The sequence below is a fragment of the Erithacus rubecula genome (genome assembly GCF_903797595.1).
Source record: "Erithacus rubecula genome assembly, chromosome: 11".
Classification (NCBI taxonomy): domain Eukaryota; kingdom Metazoa; phylum Chordata; class Aves; order Passeriformes; family Muscicapidae; genus Erithacus; species Erithacus rubecula.
This window is the reverse complement of record NC_136663.1, coordinates 10,460,674-10,478,487: the sequence shown is the minus strand read 5'-3', so window position 1 is coordinate 10,478,487 and position 17,814 is coordinate 10,460,674. Positions and strand designations below refer to the sequence as shown.

The 17,814-nt window shown below is 49.1% G+C and overlaps 1 protein-coding gene across 3 annotated transcripts in view; it reads right to left on the bottom strand.

Annotated features, from left to right (window-relative positions):
- Nucleotides 1–16,552, bottom strand: part of IL1RAP (interleukin 1 receptor accessory protein) — a 46,428-nt gene extending 29,876 nt beyond the window's left edge. Inside the window, exons 1-2 of one of the 3 annotated variants that reach the window (XM_079315060.1) lie at nucleotides 16,449–16,552; nucleotides 408–475 (exon numbers count right to left, since the gene is read on the bottom strand). In XM_079315060.1, the coding sequence (XP_079171186.1) occupies nucleotides 408–474 (67 nt within the window). In that variant the 5' untranslated portion in view covers nucleotide 475; nucleotides 16,449–16,552. Of the gene's footprint in view, nucleotides 1–407; nucleotides 476–2,295; nucleotides 2,317–16,448 lie in introns of those variants that run through there. The other 2 variants (XM_079315058.1, XM_079315059.1) reach the window with 2 other exon arrangements.
- Nucleotides 16,553–17,814: the final 1,262 nt, after the last annotated feature.

Sequence of the window (17,814 nt, the reverse complement as noted above, 5' to 3'; positions counted from 1 at the left end):
AATCAGCCTTGAAGCCTTGAGTTTGTCAGGCTTCACAAGGACAAGAAATTATAACAATGATTATACATCTGCAGGGTGCGTGAGAGCCATGTGAGTGTCTCGTGATACTTTGCAGAAAGTATGTTTTCAATGAGGTGTTGCCTTCTTGGACCAATAAGTCTTTTCTATTCTATTTTGCATGTATTACCCTATGTATGTGTTTCTTTAAATAAAGCTCTCTCTCTCTTTTTTGCTTCTCCATTGCATGAGGAACTATGTTGCATTATCTTTTTCACCACTGTCCTATAGACTAAAATGCAACACACAACCATTTAATCCAGAAATACTGTAAAGGCTCAAAACTAGCTGCAGACAGTTTTCTCCTCTGCACAGTAAGTGGGCAGGTCCATCACAAGCCATATCCTTACCCGAGCCTCTGCCGAGGGTGACCACGGACAGCCAGAGTGAAACCAGCAGGACACTGACCATCTTCATCCTGGGAGACAAAGCACACAGACCTGGTTATCCGACACTGTTTTATCACTGCACCCCATTTTTTAACTTTATGTGTTTATCCCTCTACCCACCCAGTGATCCTTTAATTCTGCACATCCCTTTTTATTTCATTAAGATTTCTTAAGAACAGCACTCACATGGCAGCTCTGCTCTGCCTACAGGCAGGTGATGGCTCTGAAGAGCCCAGCCCAGCTCACTGCCTTAAGTCACCAGAATAGTCTATATCAGGGAGCACACAGAGTCAAATGGACGTTTGCAGGCTCCAAATCCCAAGCTTTGACTCCCAAAAGAAGGTCCTTTGCCAATGCCCCCTCTGCTCATCTCTAGGAACGAGCGCAGCGCTCGCGGCGGTGAGCGGCACATCTGCACTGAAGGCACGCTGGACACTGACAGGACACCACACCAGGGCAGGCTGAGCTGCCAGGGTCTGCTGCAAACATGCAAAGGGGCCAGAGACAGCCTCAGCCTGCTCCTGCAGGCAGCAGAGGCAAGACAGCTCACCAGCTCTTCCCTGCCAAACCCTCCTCGGAACTTGCAGAGTAAACAAGCACCAGGTTTGTACACTTTTCAGAAAGGGTCTAAACAAAGGTTTATACTTTCTCAGCAGCACTGATAAGCTAAAAACAATCCCAAACTTTTCCATTCCTGCTACAGAACACAATTTCCTGTAATTTGAGATAAATGTACACTGCCAGAGTTTCACTGGCTGCCCGCTCCAGTATCTGGCATTCGGCTCTCAGAGCTGCTCGCTCACTGGAATTAAATTTCCCTGTTTCTAGGTTTTTCAGGATGCAATTTATAAGCTGGTAGTCATGAAAACTGACATCTACTAGATGCTCTCATTAAAGGGGTTAAGGTCATATTTGATATTCCTGGGTGCTGTCAGATCACAAAGGGAGAAGAGATGGTTAAAAGGCTGAACTTCATCAAAGCATCTCAGCTCTGCCAGGCAGATGCAGTAATGAGCATGGTGATACTGTCAGGAATGTGCTCACGAGATGACAGAGAAACCTGCTCCATCAGGGTGCATTAAAAGTGCGGGGGGAGAAGCCACAGAGCTCCCTTAAACATGTCCCTCAAAAACCTGTCCAGAATATATGCAGTACACAGAAGGGCTTTGAGCATAAGCAGAGAACACCTAAGATTGCACAGATTGCAGAGATTAACAAGAATGTGACACGTGAACTGCACTACCCAAAACCCAGCAGCGGATATTGAATCCTTCCTTTTCAGAGCTTACATCTGAAAAGCCTTTGTGCAATGCCTTCCCTCTGCTGGGCTCATCTCAAAGAGACAAAGGAAATCTGAAGCATGCCTGTTCTTCCCTGCACAGTCCATGGAAAGGGCTGCACACTGCCTCTGAAGCCATCAGGCTTTCAAAAATGGTCAAGAAGCAAGAAAGAAAGGGAGGGTTTTTCTTCCCTGGGGTCCAGCTGAGAGGGCTGATCATCCCCTACCACCTTCCTCCAAATTGAAATTCCAGCTGCTTATCAAATCTCTCTCTATTGCCACCTACAACCAGCTCCCAATGTTACTTAAGACTCCATAGGGAAGAAACAACATTAAGTATTCCCACCCCTTGGAAATGCTGAAGAAAGATAAAACATCTTTATGCCATCAGATTGGACAGGAAGATCCAACACACTGCACCTCTGGCAGGAATTTAGAAACTTTTGATAACTGAGATGCTTGAAGAGAGGGGCTGAAAACAGTGGCAGGGAATCATTGCCATAATAAAGATCCCTCGTGGTTCCCTCTCCATTTGTCATTAGCTAACTGCACAAGCGTGTCCTAACTCACCCTTATTTTCCAGTGACTCTCTCCTGCATTTTGCACAAATCAGACTGAAGTCAGCCCTGAAGGAAGCAGGAACAACTACAGACTTTGGATGAGTTTCCCTTGTACTGAGCAAGGCCATTTGCGTGGCCTGAGGCCAAAATAAACTACTACATTTCACTCGGTGATACATGAAGTCTGCAGTGAGCTAATATTTACATCCATTAGCTATGCTCACAGGAACATGCTCCTTTCAACTGTCTCACAGAGCCACCAGGTCTCTGTTGCCATGAGCAAGGTATCCAAGATTTCCTACTAGTAGGAAAATCCCTTTTTTCTTGCTCTACCTAGCTACAAAACCAGAAGCCTTGCACACAGAGTGATTTACTTCTGGTTCATTCCAGGCTTTCCAGAGATCTTATCAGTGGAGACAGACGGACACAGAGCCTGTCAGATTACAGCAATTTCTCCATTACAGAAAAGGGACACAGCTGACCACAGTCCTGGCTGCTCCCACTCCACACAGAATGCAAGGGGCCATGGAAGGGACACGCACAGAGCCAAGGGCAGCTCAAGGGGAGGCATCACAAATGGCTGGATGCCCTGACCATGCCAGCATTTGCCAGCCCAGCTCCACTCCTGTGCCACACCATTACCCCACAAACCACTGTGACATCCCCCAGATAAAAAGTGGTGACACAGGAGAAGAACATTGCATCCCAATGCACAGAGGGGTGGGTTTTGCAATGCCCTTAAAACCTGACATCACAGGGCTACAAACCACCCTGGTCTTGCCAGGAACAGAAGAGTTTTCTCAACCTTTCCCAGCAGCCTGCTGCTGTGTTTCATGACAGGAGAGACCACATTGCCCTTTTTCCTGCCTGTGATGCAATCCCAGCAGTGCCTGATGAACTTCTTGCACAATTCTGTAGAACTGCACCTAAACACCAGTTTCTGTGGCTGCAACCAAAGGAGCCAGTGGCCAGTGAGTGCAAACCCAGGCTGCAGCAGAAAGCTGCACCCAACTGCATCCACTCAGGGCAAATAAAAACAAAAGGAAACGCTAAAGGGAGCCAGGAATAAAATCAGTGAGCACGAGAGCTTACCAGCTCAGAAATCACAAGCAGAAAGCAGGCAATCACAGCAGCCAGAAGGCAGATGGAGAGCTCTTATACATCCTCAGCACTCCAGGAACTTCTCACGAGACCAATATACTCTGAGGTGTTCTTAATGTCTCCATAAATTAACATTTTAATAATAATTCATAGAGCGGTTAGGGAAAATGATCCATCACAGCCCTTGCTAGCATTTTTTTAAGGAACTTAACTTGAAATGTTCACTTTGTTTCAAATCAGAAATTGTTCCCTTTTCCTTCCTGAGCACTTTTTCTTCATAACTTTCACCTTCTGTCTAGTGAGGAGCAAAGAAAAATGGGGTGGGGGGAAGCACAGTCATGGAAGTGTCTCCTTGACATCAAAGGGGGTGGAAAGGTTTGATTTTTTCATTTGATACTGGTCACAAGCAGCCTTTATGTCAGAAAAAAAAAAAAAGAATATTTTTATATTAAACACCTTTTAATACAACACCCTTGCCAAAGAGACCTCAGCAAGGCATCATTCCCTCCTGCCTTTAGCAGCATGGACCCTGCAAAGCCCACGCACCTTCCAAACAATTATAAAAACAAAGACAGGTGTCAAGTAATTAACGAAGAGAACTGCACTCAAAGTAACTACTGCACACCTATTCTCAAAGACACTGTACCAATCTCACAGAACAATGTTACATTTTCCAAGAAAAATGTCTTTGTCCCTGCTAACCACAGGTCTCTAGGGAGAGCTGATAGGTTTTTTGCTTTTCACTGAGAAGTCACACTACGGCCTGCAGAACAAAAGCACCCTTCAGAACCTTGCCACTAAGTGCTCTGACTGAAAGGGAATATAAAATAAAGCAGTTACTGAAAGAGGAAATAAATAATTTCAGCCAAAGCAGGTTTTACATACTATTTTCTTTCTGTAATTCTGTCCCAATTCAAAAGCATTTGAGAGCCACAAAAAATGGGATGCAGAGACAGGAAGGCTGGCAAAATCCAGAGTGGGCTAGCTTAGGAAATGCTTTGGTTCTGTGCCACATGGACCCGAGGATGAAGGCTGACTGATGGGCTGCTGAGGAAAGGGACACAGCTCTGTGCTCCCATCACAGCCTGCCCACAAGCCCTGGTCCCTGCACCACCACACAGCAGCACTGCAGGAGGCTGCTCACTGAGTTTGCTGGGTTTTCTTATGGGGAAAAATAGATGCACAGTTCAAGTAAATTCAAAGAATCCAAAAGGCAGACAAAGGACAGCCTGAAAAAGCAGCTGCAGAGAAGCAACAAACAAAAACACTAATGGAAAATGGGAAAAGGCACCTCAGCCCTCCAGGAAACACTTTTGCTTTTCAGTATGTGCGGGAGTAAGTCAGACAAAAGGAAGAATTACTGTAGCATAAACCATCTTGGTTTAGGTTTTTAAGTCAGCCAGGGTTTGCAGTGTCTCTCTGACCCCACATCTCCTCCAGAGGCCCCGTGGGCACTGCCTGGCACTGCCCTTTGCTGTGTGCCCATGGTCCCTCTCTGCCCTGCCCAAAGGCAACTGGCCAGTCCCAGGCACAGCCCTCCAGAGGAGCTAAGGCAGAAACAGGTTTTGGGAACCCAGCCTTGACTGGCCAGGAGGAATCACCACACTCATCACCATTCTCATGCCCAGCCCTCTCCCAGGAACGGAGCAGGGAGGGATCAGCAGCAGTGTGATGATGAGCACCAAGGGCAGCTGGCAGCACTCCCCCTGCTCCCCTGCATGCTGTGCCACATCATCACCTCACACACAGCACAGTGACCACAGGGCCCCAGCACTGTCCTCAGAAAAAACACCCCCAGCCCTGCCGAGGGCAGCCAGCCCAATCCGCCTCGGCAGCAGCTCCCAAACAAACAGCAGGCACGTTTCAGCAGGAACCAAGCAGAGCTGGAGCCTGCCCTGCAATCAGGGATATCACAGCAGCCAGAGCTGAGACCCATCACTGCATCTACTGTGACACATCCATGGCACAATCAGACTGGAGTCCCACCTGTGCCAGGGTGGCTGCACTCACCATCGCCTGCCTGACAGCAGAGAGGGCTGAAAGGCATTCGCTCTGAAATGTTTCTATTACAAAAGTAATTTATGTCATCAGAACCAAAGGAAATGCTGAAATTTGAGCAGCTTGAAAGCTTTTCATCAGCTAGAATCACAGCAGATATTATACACCTGCTTTTGCAAAGGGGAAAAAAAACTGAACTAGTGGGAGTCAGATGGAAAGTTGCCCTGGTGAGAGGTGTCTCTTGCCACCTTTGTGTCAGCACAAAGGACTTTCTGCCTTGCTTGGCCAGACCTGACCATTGGCACACAGCTTTACACCAGGGCTACTGAGCACCCTGAAGGGAAAAAACACCAAACCAAAACCAAACACACAACAAGAAAATCTGTAAACAGTCTTCTCAGCCAGTACCTCAGCTTAGAGGTACAAAGTGAATTTATTACTAGCTCACTGCCAGCCAAGGACATGACACCAGGCATCCAAAGTGCCTCCATTTGCCTGTCACCCACCACAGCCCATCCCTGGCTTCCTGCCTGTACATCCAGGCCAGGGATGGCTTTTTAATAATGACATTGTACAAAATCCCCAATGTGGGGATGAACAAGCTCAGCAGCGTGATGCTCCAGAGTCACCATGGGAAGTGATCCCAGGCTATTTCTCCTCCAACAGAGCAGCACAAATTGCAGAAGCAAGGCTGCCCTCCCAAGAGCACCAAGAGCTCCCAAGGGAGGGCAGAGCTGGCAGCAGCCTCCCCTCAAGCTCAGAGCTCTGGAGAAAGTGTGGAGACTTTCATTCACAGTGAGTCATTCCTGGGAGCTTCCTTGGTAGTGCAAGATTTGCCTGTGCCAGTGCCAATGTTTGGGACATGGAGGCGAGATTTCCAGGCAGGGAATTTGTGATTTGCTGCTGGCATTTAGATACCATCTCCTGGCACCCTTTTGGCTCGGCAGATTTAACACTAACAATGAGAATTCAGAGGAAGAAGGTTTTTTTCTCCCTAGCAGAATAAAAAAAGTGCAATCTAGGCACATGGAGAATGGAGGGGGGGCTTGAAAATGTACCTGAAAACATTTGGAATCCCCTGCTTCCCTTTGTAGTCCTCCTGGGGTCCTCTCAAGGCTTGGAGAAGCAGAAATACTACAGAACTTGCACACTGCTCTGCTGGAGTCCAGGGTGCCACTGATTATTCTCTGCCACCAATTCAGCAGGCAGAGCACACTGCATTTCATACATCGAAAATAAATGAGCTCTCTGTCACCTCTACAAAATATGCACACCTGGATAAGTCAAATAAGCAGCTGGGACTATTGCCTGGAGATGTGTGGAGTGGGCTGGAGAGGGGCAAGTAGAGCCACAGCTATAGAATCAAAGAGCACAGATTACAAATGGATCCACGCTGGCCACCGAGCAGCTCAAACACTAAGCTACAAGAGCACTTCTGTGCTCAAGCAAAAGGTACCCAGCTAAGATAGTCTATTTTTCATGTGTGAATAGGCAGGGAATGAAAAGTTTCCAACAGTGCTTCAAAGAGAGCTGAGATCTTCCATGAAGCCAGACACAATGCTTCTATTTTGGACAGCTATGTTACAGGGAAGGCAGAGTTCTGAGAAACATGCACATATTGTGTTACCACAAAATAAACTGAGAAACTAACCTTTGCACAGAAGAAAAGAAATCTGCAATCAGCGAGGCTCAAAGACCTGAGAAGACTTAAGAAATCCAAAGTGACATCCCCCCTCCACTGGAAAAGGTCCAATTAACTGTCATGGAACACTTGGAGACATTTCACAACGAGCATTTAATTTATACATTCTGCATCCTGACCTTTTTAATGGTTTTACAATGTAAGCAGCTCCACTAACCCTCCCTAGGAGGTTGTTCCACTGCCCCAGTGGACACAGCAGCAGCCCAAGCTAGCTCAGCACAAGTCTCTAAACCCAGAGAACACAGTGCAGATTTCAGCAGCTTTAAAGATGGGCTTAATGCCTTTTTCAGGACAGGCCCAGGACTCTCAAACCCCAGAGCAGCTTTTCCAGGAGGTGTCTCCTTGCAAGCCCAGCCTGGTCCAACCACTCCACATCTCCCCTGTGCACCCAGCCCTGCTCAGCACCATCTGCAATAAGCCCTTAGTGCCAAAAACACTCCAGTAGCTCCTTTTCTTAAGTTCAAGCCCTTGCTGGGAGCTACATACCTGCTCCTTCACTTCATCTTCTCTCTTCACAGCACTAAGTGAGGACCAGGTTCCCAGGAGGGCTGCTCTATATCCAGACAACATCCTTCCATTCTTGTTCCTCCAGAGATGGACACAACAGGCAAAAATCCTCCAAGCACCACTGCACTCCACAGCACATCCTCACTGTCTTACACGTCCCTTCCCAAGAATCTGCTTTCCTGTGGTGCCACAAATTCCTCAGGCAGCTGCAATGGCTCCAGCACCACTACCAGGTTTACTCATGCTACTGACAGTGTGGAAGTCCCACCTCTTCCTGAGGCACAGGAGAATGATTTCCTCAAGTGACTCTGGGTATCCTGGGATGAACAACATATTCTAGGATAAAAGCAAGTCAGATGAGTTTTTCAAGTTTGGGCCACACAGCATTTCCACACCTGGTACTTATATTAATCATGTTAATTTAATCCCATTTAACCTTATAAGTAAAAGCAAACAAGAATTAAGACATCAAGATGCTTCAATCCCTATCCTGCAGCTCAGACAGGCTGCTCCAAGTGGGCTTTACACATCAATCAACTTAAAGCAATATTAAAATAGAAAGCCCAGGAGCTACCAGCCTCCCCCAAGACAGCACCTCACTTAAAAACAGTTCCATGGAGGTTCTTCCAGCCCTCCATACTCCCAACACACCCACCTGGTCCTCCAGGTGACTATCAGAGCAGTTTCTTTTGCATACCTGTCCCTTTCTGGTCAGTATAGTACAGTTGCATTCTGCAAAGGGAACTAGAAAAAGCTGTGTACACACAGACAAAATGAGGAAAAGAGAAACAAAGAGTGAGACAATCCTTCCCCCACTGTGATGTATCCCTTTTACTCCTCGTGTCTCTAACATTTCCCTCTGCAAATATTGGGTTGCACCATCACAGGGAACCTGCTCAGGCTCTGCCTGCACTGGCCCCATGAGTGCAGCTTGAAATTCAACCTTCAAAGAACAGCACCCTGAAATTTGAAGTCCAGGAGCCTCCTTGGAGAAAGTCTGCTCTGTGACCCACAGCACCTACACAGTGGGATGGCAGAGATGGAGCTGCAGGCAGCAGTATTCTGTGACTGTCATCAATATTAATTATTTGGGGAGAATATGATTGATCTCACAAGGGCAATGAATTCATTCCTCCAGCTGAAAGACAAACAAAAGGCAATACATGCACTGCTGACATTTCCAAAGGCTATGAGGTGCAGAGACACAAGGAAATGCTGCTATGCACTAGAGCCCTCCTGCAAAGGGCCAAAACTTGGGAAAATTTTCATTTCTGAGCACCTTCAGTGGCAGGAAGTAGATACCTTCATATTCTCCAATCTGTGCTGAGCCCAGCCCTGGGCTGGCTCACATCTTTGCATTGAGAGGAAGCAATCACTGAGTGTCTTTGGGAAGTTGGTGCCATGGTTTGACACTGGCCCAATGCCAGGCACCCACAAAAACCACTCACTCACCCTCCCCTGCCACAGCTCGGCAGAGGAGAGACAACATTAATGAAGGGCTCATGAGTTTAGATAAGGACCAGGAAAAAACACTCCAAGGGCAAAACAGAATCAGCTCGGACATACAAAGCGATTTTATTACTAGTAGAGTCAAAAGAAGATAAGAAGTAAAAGTAGGCCCTTAAAACACCTTTTTCCCCCAACCTCTCCTTCCTTTCCACCAACAGAACAGGGAGACAGGGCATGGGGGTTTTTGGGTCAGTTTATCACTGAGATTTTCCTGTGCTGCTCAGGGAGAGCAGACCGTGGGGTTCCTCCCACGGGAGACAGCTCTCCATGAACCTCTCCAGTGTTGGTTCACTCTCAGGATCCTCCTCCCAGACACGTTATCACAGAGGCACCACCAGCCTCTCCAAGTGGCCCAGCCTTGTCCAGCAGCACGTCCTTCTTCAGAGCCATCAGGAACCAGCTCTGCCAGACATGGTAGAAGCCTCCAGCAGCTTCCTTCCCACAGAAGCCACCTCTGTGACACCCATCACCACCAAAAACCAGGCCAGGCAAAACCAACACAGCTGGGTTGAGCTTCCCTTCTGCTCCTTGATGCTTCATGTCAGCAACTAGAGAGTCATTACACTAGTCAGATAAGGGGGCAAAAAATGTATAAAGGGGAAACATTACCCTCCTAGATTATTCAACAGGGCTGAAATGCAAGGCACAGCTCCCCTGTGCACAGGGAGAAAAGGAAGGCACAAGGAGCCTGGAGAAAAGCATTTCTATCTCTCCATGGCCTGGGGTCAGGGAGTCAGTGTGTGTGAAACCTCCCAAGTAGAGTTAAACAGGCTCCCAAAATTTCACACAGCAACACGAGAGAGGACAAGGAAGGAGGAGAAAGGAAGATGCACTGAGATAAGGGGGAAATCCCATCCCAGCCCACAAGGATGTTATTCCAGCAGAGCCTGAGTTCTGTTCTTCAGTCACCCCAACACATCTGCTCAAATGCAACCCACACAATTTGCTAGAGCAACACATTTTGGGATCCAGCAGCACATCTGTGCTCATCAGAGAGGCTGGGTGCCCTCAAGACCCCCACAGCCTGCCAGCTGGGCAGCAACAGCCTCCCCCCACCACCCAGATCCCTTCTTAAAAACAAGGGCTGGGAGGTATCTGGGCTTGAAGGAAGAGGGGCTATTTCTCAACAGAACAAATCCAATTATTTGTATTAGAGTCAATTTGCATGGCTCTTACTGCCAAATTATTTTTTTACACATCTCAGGGCTTTGACTCAACAGATTGGTAATAAATTCATGTAGGTGGGGCCCTGGATGTTACTGTGGTGGGAGGGAGGTGAGGTTTCACTTTTTGCAACAGGACTAACCTGCGAAAAAAATAACTAGGAATTTGAGCAGTGCCATTTACTAGGCTCCCTTAAGTCTCTAAGGTTGAAGATTTTAAAACAGTCTCTAGTTTAGGGTAGAAATGTGAATTTCTGGCTAAACTACATGAAATCTGTATGCAGGCATCAATCACCAAACGCAGTGCATTTAAAATTGCAGAGCCTCCCTGACAATCAGGCATTAGAGAACTTCTAAATGGCTGTCCCCTGAACTGAGTGCATTAGTAGAGGCTTCTGAAATCCGTGCCTCTGTTTCCCCAGCCACATTTACACAGCCTCTCCCCACCTCACACCACAGCAGTGCATCTTAATATCTCTAAAGTGCTTAGAGATGCTGAGATGAAAGATAACACATGAGTGAGAAGTATGGATTGATTCCCTGAGCTCAACAGTCAGTGCAGCTGATGGGGCTAAAAGTAACACATACCCACCACAAAAAACAGGGGTTCTGAGCCTATCTTAAATAGTAACTATTTAAGGAACAGTTCCCTTGGAACAAGTCATTTTGGGGCTGGTTAGTTTGGCACATGGAGCCCCAGCAGGCAGGAAACAGAGAAATGCAATACACTACTATGAAAAATAGATGCTTTTCCAGAAGGTCTTCAACCTGTTCCTGTAGAATTTGGTGGTGGGATTTGAACTCATTTCAGTTAGAGCTGTTCACATTTTAGCAACCAGCACACAAAGAACGTGACCAAACATAATTTGAAAAGCTATTTCCATTTCTGTTTGTTTTTATAAATTATTAAAAATCCAGTTTAAACAGTGCAAAGAAAACTTTAAATTGAGCAAGATAAGTTTTGGCATGCTTCCAAGTAGAAGGCAAACCCCAAAACGTTACTGCAAATCCAACAGATGGGAGTTATTTTTCACTCTTTAAAATTTCATTCCTTTGCACCGAGATTAACTGTAATTAGCTCTTTATTTACATCTAAAACAAAAAGTAAAATGATAAAGAAAGGCAGATATAACCACAACTCACAGGCAGAAAAAGGCCAAAAAATAAACCCCAACAAAAATTCCCTCTGAAAAGAAAACATGTCTTTCTTGCCAAGCAGCATAATTGTTACAAATATACAGTTAAACAACTCCACAACATCCTGTCAGCACTAAGGATAAACATTTAAGTCACGTTTTGTAAGCTTTTACATACAAATTGATCAAATACCTAAGAATCTTCCTCAGAATGCTGGAAAAATCCTGCATCCCTCTAAATAAACAGCATCAGGCCTAAGAGAGGCAAGACACTCCACCACAATTTTATTTCAGTAACGAGAAGGATTAAACAAAACTGTGAGGAAAACAAACAAACAAACAAAAAGCAAACCCAGCAGCTTTCCCTGATAAAGAGAGAGGTATTAAAACTGACTCCTTTTTCAAAGCCCTCTCCTAATTCTGGTAACACCTTGGCTTAGCATAGCTGGAGAGGGCTCTGAGTATTTGTGTGAGTGAATGATTTTTGGTGTGTGCTGGTGTTTCAGCTGCAGCACAGGGAGCCCAACTCCATCCTGTGGCCATGGGCAGCAGCACTGAGCTCCCACCTGCACCCAGAGAGCCCTGACCACAGCCACAGCCAGCACTGCAAGGGTTAAACAGCACTGCCTGCCCAGCCCTGCCCAAGCAAGCTGTTAGCAGTGAGAAGGAAGAGTGAGTGGGCTTGAAGGCAGCCCCAAATGCTTCTGAGGCAACGGGAAGCTCTGCCCGGGCAGCTCAGGCTCCCAGTCCCAGGGATGGAGGGATGGACCACGCAGGGCTCCTGCCAGGCACAGCACTGGGACCCTCTGTGGGCACCCAGAGAGAGCTGGAGCCTCTGATGGCCCCACTCTGAGTGGGATTTACAAGCCAATGGTGCTCTGGCACCTTCCTAGTGTCCCCAGAAGGAGCCACCTACCATCCTCCCTGACTGAGCCCAGGATTCATGGAAATCTCTCATTCTCCGCTGCAAATAGAGTGTTTAAATTAACAGTCTCTTTTTGTTAGCACATGTAAATGTAAAAGGACTCTGTAAGAATCAATGCAACTTTTTCCTCTAAATACCAAGTCAACAAGACAGTGTAGAGGGAGGGAGAGAAGAGGAGGAAGAGAAGAGGGAGGGAGATCCAAACACCAGGGATCTTGAATCCACTCACTGCAAAAGTTAAGGACTGAAATAATTCTCATTTACTCATATGAGAAAGCGAAGCTCTCACTCTCTCACACTCTCTCCTTCTCTTTCCCTAAGGCTCCCAGATACTTCTATCTTTAGCCAATTATCCTGGCTGTAATTTTCTTTAAATTGTAATTGGATAATCATCCAGACTCAGGGGAAACCAGTGTCAGAGGAATTCCTGGGGATATATTCCTATTTGATGAAACTGAGAGTTGTTAAATTAACAAAGGACTGACTAAAGACATGATTCTTCACTTGTAGTGAAAATACCACTTTACAAGCAACTGTTTTTAGAGAATCCTATAACTAAATACATACACTTGAACACACATTTTCCTGTATTTTATTTCCTGCAAATTCAGACTGAATTTATGAATATCATGTTCTGTGCATGTGTGTTACTGGGACCTCTGAGGCTGAACACAGGAAACACACCAGCCAAGATCCAAACTCCCTAAAGCATAGGCAGCATTTGAAGTAATTTCCCCAAATCAGTTCCCTCCTGCACTGACTCTGAGCTCATCTGGCTCAGTCGAATGCAAAAGCCCCACACAGACCAGCTCTGTGGCTGAGAAATGCCAGATTAGCCCTGTGCCTGGCAAAAGCACTGGTGTGGGGAGACAAATCCTAAAACACCTCCCAAAAGAAGCTGCTTTGCTCCAGTTCAGCAGTGAATCTCAGCCACACGTTTTTCTGGAGGTGGAGCAGAACAAAGCAGCTCCAAACCATGGATGGCACCCACCTGCACCAGCCCCCAGCCTCACTCAGGGTGTGGAGAAGGGTCAGTCAAACACAGCACACCTGACAGGCAGCTCTGCCCCCTCCTGCCTCCACACCTGCCCCACTCTGCCCAGCCAGAGGTGCTCCAGCTCCCACCTGCCAGGTTCAGAGCTGCACCAGCCTGGCAGCACAGAGAGACAGGCTCTGCTCATGGGGGCACTGAAATCCATGAGCTGTGTCAAGAGAAAGGGAGGGAGGAAGGAGGAGAGCAGAGCTCCACTGGAGAATGTGTTTTAGTTCCCAGATAATGTGGTGCTGTTCACAGATTTCAGCTTATATAGGCTTTTCCCTATTTCTATTTTTATTCCCAAAGCATTCTCCGTTACTGTATGATAAAAAAAAAAAAAAAAAAAAAAAGCAAAGAAAAAGACATGAATGCATTCACATGCTGATATAATCTTCCTAACTGTCCACCTGGCTAATGCCTGAGAACCAGGCTGGGGCACCACCTCTCCCAGACCACCAGTCACAAGGGCTTAGTGGCAAGTTTTTGCAAGTCAGAGTCCTGCTGAAATGGGAGGACACTTGACAAGAGAGGGGACCAAGGACAGATGGGGAAAGAAATATGAATCATGTGCCTGCCAAAATAACCAACAGAGAAATCCAAACAGAGGTGAAAAGAAGGAAGAACTCAAAATATGGCCTCTTATTCTGAAAGAGTGTAATTCTTCCTCCCTAGAGCTGGCATCTGGTTTGTGCAGGTCTTGAAGGAATAAGGCTAGGAAAAAATCCCTCTGCCTCATTCTTCCTAAGTGCTTATTTTAGAGCTTACAATTACAGCTCTGAGGCCAGCAGGGAGGCATTTCCCACACCTCCAAGTATCCAGGCTGTTACATCACTTCCCTACTCTCCTCTCTGATCTGCCTGTGCTTTGGGGTGCCAGGTGTTTTTGGGTAGCACTACCTGACCCTGGGGATGAGGCTGGAGCCCAGAACAGGGCAGTACTCATCCCCACTGCACATGCTCATGCTCAAATGCAGAATACCTGCACAGACCAACAGAGTCTGGAAGGGGAGAAGTGTTCATGCACAAGCTTTCCTTCCACACCCTGGAGGGATCAGAGGATCTTCTGGACTCCAGGCAGGCATGGACAGACATCAGCAAGCATCATATCAAATGCAGACACTTTGAACTCAGGCTAGAAGCAGAGACATGGGAAGCAGTCCCAGGGCTGTGTGGATGCAGCCCTGCCCTCTGCAGTGCACAGAGGCACGGAGGCAGAAACACAACCTCTCACCCCACAGCCCCTTCCTTCAACTCCATGCAGCAGTTCCCACCTTCCCAGCTTAACATTTCCTAGTCCCTGCAGTGCCCTGCAGGCTCCCACCACTCCAAGTGCTCACAGGCTTACTCTCCATGTCCCTCATTATCCTACATGCCTAGCTGCTTCTCCAGACAAGGTGTTCCCACCATGCCCACTTCCAGGGAAGAAGAATATCTGGATTTTAGAGTTGAATCCTCTCTGCTTGCCCTCTCCTGTTCATCACAGGCAGGCAATGGACCCTTTCCAGCATCAAGCCTACCCACCCAAGAGGCTGTGGGCTGGAGTGATGCTCTCCATGAAAAAAAGGAATGCCTTTCCTGCAAGGAATACAAGACAGCAAGTAAATCTTCCAGAGCTGCCAAAAGCAACCCGTTATAAATGACCCTCTAAGTTATGAGATATGGACTCTCCACAGTACAGTTAATAAATAACACCTCACAATCCTTCTAGGTATAGAAGCGTATGTTGGGTGACAGTTCTGCTTGCCCAAGAGGGGCACCGTTAAAAATGGAGTGTCAGGAAAATAATACTTTTTAATTACAAAGGAGATAGATGTTGTTAAAATATAAGGAGCTTGCTGCAATCTCACAAATCCAGAAGTGAAGAGCCTTTCCTAGGACAAAAAACTGAATACATGGAACAAATTCCATCATTTTACAAGAAAAGAAAGATCTGTAAAGCCAACCAGAATTTTATCCAAGCATTATAACCAGCTATTCACAAAGCAGAGGTCAGGATGAAAAGACAGAGCGTGCATGTGAGAGAGCATTTATAATCCAGTTTACTGTTACATCCTAAGGCCCCACGATCAGGATTCGGTTGTGCCAAGCGCTGTGCAGGCACACTCCAAGAGATCAGCCCAGAGTGAAGAACAAGCCCTGCCACTGTAACAGAGGAAAGCGATACTGGAGGAGAAAAGGGACACCTGAAGCAGTGATGCCTTGATGGTTTCCTTTCCTCCTCCTTTTCCAGGAAACAATTCTTACCATCCAGTTTCCCTCCAGATATCCCCCAACCGCTTCACATAAGGGGGCAGCTGCCCCCAGCAAGCACAGCAAAGGCCATATTGCTGCCAGCATCTAATCGCTTCCAGTCTGTTTTCTTGTCTCTTCCACTTTATTTCCCTGCTACGCCTTAAGCCTGACCCCTTCCTCTCCCCACTTCCATTTCAGAGACCCGTTCGACAGCACAGAGCGGGTATCACAGGCTCAAGAATTTGCAATCCGGATGAAAATTAAAGTTGCATTTCTCAGCGCGCGTAGCGCTCCAGCCAGGAACACCCAGATCTCCAGGGGAGCGAATTAAAGCAAATCCCTGCGCATCTCGGGCACCGGTGGCACGGGCAGCCCGGCTGCAGGAGCGGCGGGGACAAACCTCAGCTGGGCTCGGTCCCCGCACACCGAGCCGTGGCCGGGGGTCCCCGCGGTGCGCGGGGTCCCGGCAGCGCCGCGCTCGCCCCCGCCGCGCTCCGCTCGCCCATGCCGGCCCCGCACCTCGCTCTCACCGTGCCCACCCGTCCTCCTGCCCGCGGCCGCCGCTCCTCGGGCTCTCCCGAGCCGTTCCTCTTCTTCCCTTCCTCTTCTCCCCTCCTAGCTCCCCCCGTGCCGGCGGGGTGCGGGGGCCGCTGCCAGCTGCGCACCGCCGCCGCCCGGCTCCCCCCGCGCCGCGCTGCAATCCGCCTCCTCCGGCACAAACTTTGCCTTGGCGTGTGGGGAAGTTCACGGCCGGGCCGGGGCGGGGCGGGGCGGGACAGGCTCCGTGTCCCTTGTCCCTGCCCACGCCTACAGAACACGGGCGTCCCCCGCGCACGGCCACGCAGCGCGGCTCACCTGAGGACGCGGGGAGCGCGCAGCTGTGCCCGGCGCGCCGCGCTCTCCTCTTCCTCCTCCTCTTCCCCTCTTCTGCCTCCTGGCCGTGGTCCCCGCTCCGCGCCGCCGGGCTCCGCTCCGCCCCGCCCGCCCCTTCCCGCGGCCGCGCTCGGTGCGCTCGGGGCGGTCCCGCGGTCCCTGCGGGCGCGGGGCCGGGGCTCGGGGCCGGGGCTCGCCCGGAGCTCGCCAAGGGCTCGCCCGGCCCCGTCCGCCCGCACTGCCGGGTCCCGCCGGGGAGGCGGGGTGCGGGCGGGGTGCGCGGGGCCACGGCTCCCTCTCCTGGCCGGAGCCGTCCTGCCGCCCGCAGCTGCCGGGCCGGGAGGTGCCCGAGCCCCTGGAGCCGGCCCGGAGCCCTGGGAGACTTTCCGGGCACTTTTTGGGTGGAGCGGGCCGGTGGGCTCAGCCTTGCGGGTGCCGCAGCCCCTGAGCGCTCTGCGGGCCACCTGCCCCCTGGAAGGTAAAGCTTCCCGTTCTCTTCTCTGATGTGCTGGGATTGTTTCCCAGTGATTCTTTCCCTGGACATTCTGATGCCACCTCGCCCCAAAGAAGTAGCACCGTTTTTGTTCTATCACTGGCACAGATACAGCCTTGATGAGGCTGAAATTGTTGATGGATGAGGAGTGGGCACCTGAAACAGATTGCAAGGGTAGTGTCAGAGAGTCTGAGGAGTGGAATAAAAATCTGCAGAGATTTGGGCCAGCACCTGCTCCGGAAGAATGTGGCCGGCGATTTTAAGTGCAGCTCTTAGTGTAGGAGTGCCCTTGCCCAGGAAAGCTCATTGTCCTCTCAGGTTGGCCTGGAGTCTTGTCCATCCTGGCAGTGAGTAACCTGCCCTTATCGGTACTTTTATCACCTCTTGGCAGGCTGACAGCAGAGTGGAATGGCTGGACACAAAGCCTGTGGTGCTAAGGAAACTCCCGTCTGCTCAAAGTGCTGCAGCACTTCTTGGCACTGTTGGCTACAACACCTGGACTGAGTTCAACACCTCAGTTGTTATCCTCAGAAGGTGATTCCAGGATATCAAGGAGACCAAATTTCACCCCATCCCTCTGCAACAAACCTTTTCTGGGGAACAGGGTCCAGCCAAGGCATCCCAGCCATTGGTAGCCCCCATCTCCCCGTGCCTCTGCAAGGCTGCCTGAGGCACTGCTGCACACCTGGCTGTGAAGGGGAGTCCCTGCCCCCAGCAGCCCCACCAGCTCTCCAAGGTGGGCACACCTGAAGCTCCCCCAAGCCCGAGGAAGAGGAGGCTGTGCCACTGATTGGGAAGGAGCTGTGGTGGGAGCCAGTGCTGTTCCTGCAGCTCCAGCAGGAAAACTCTTCCTCT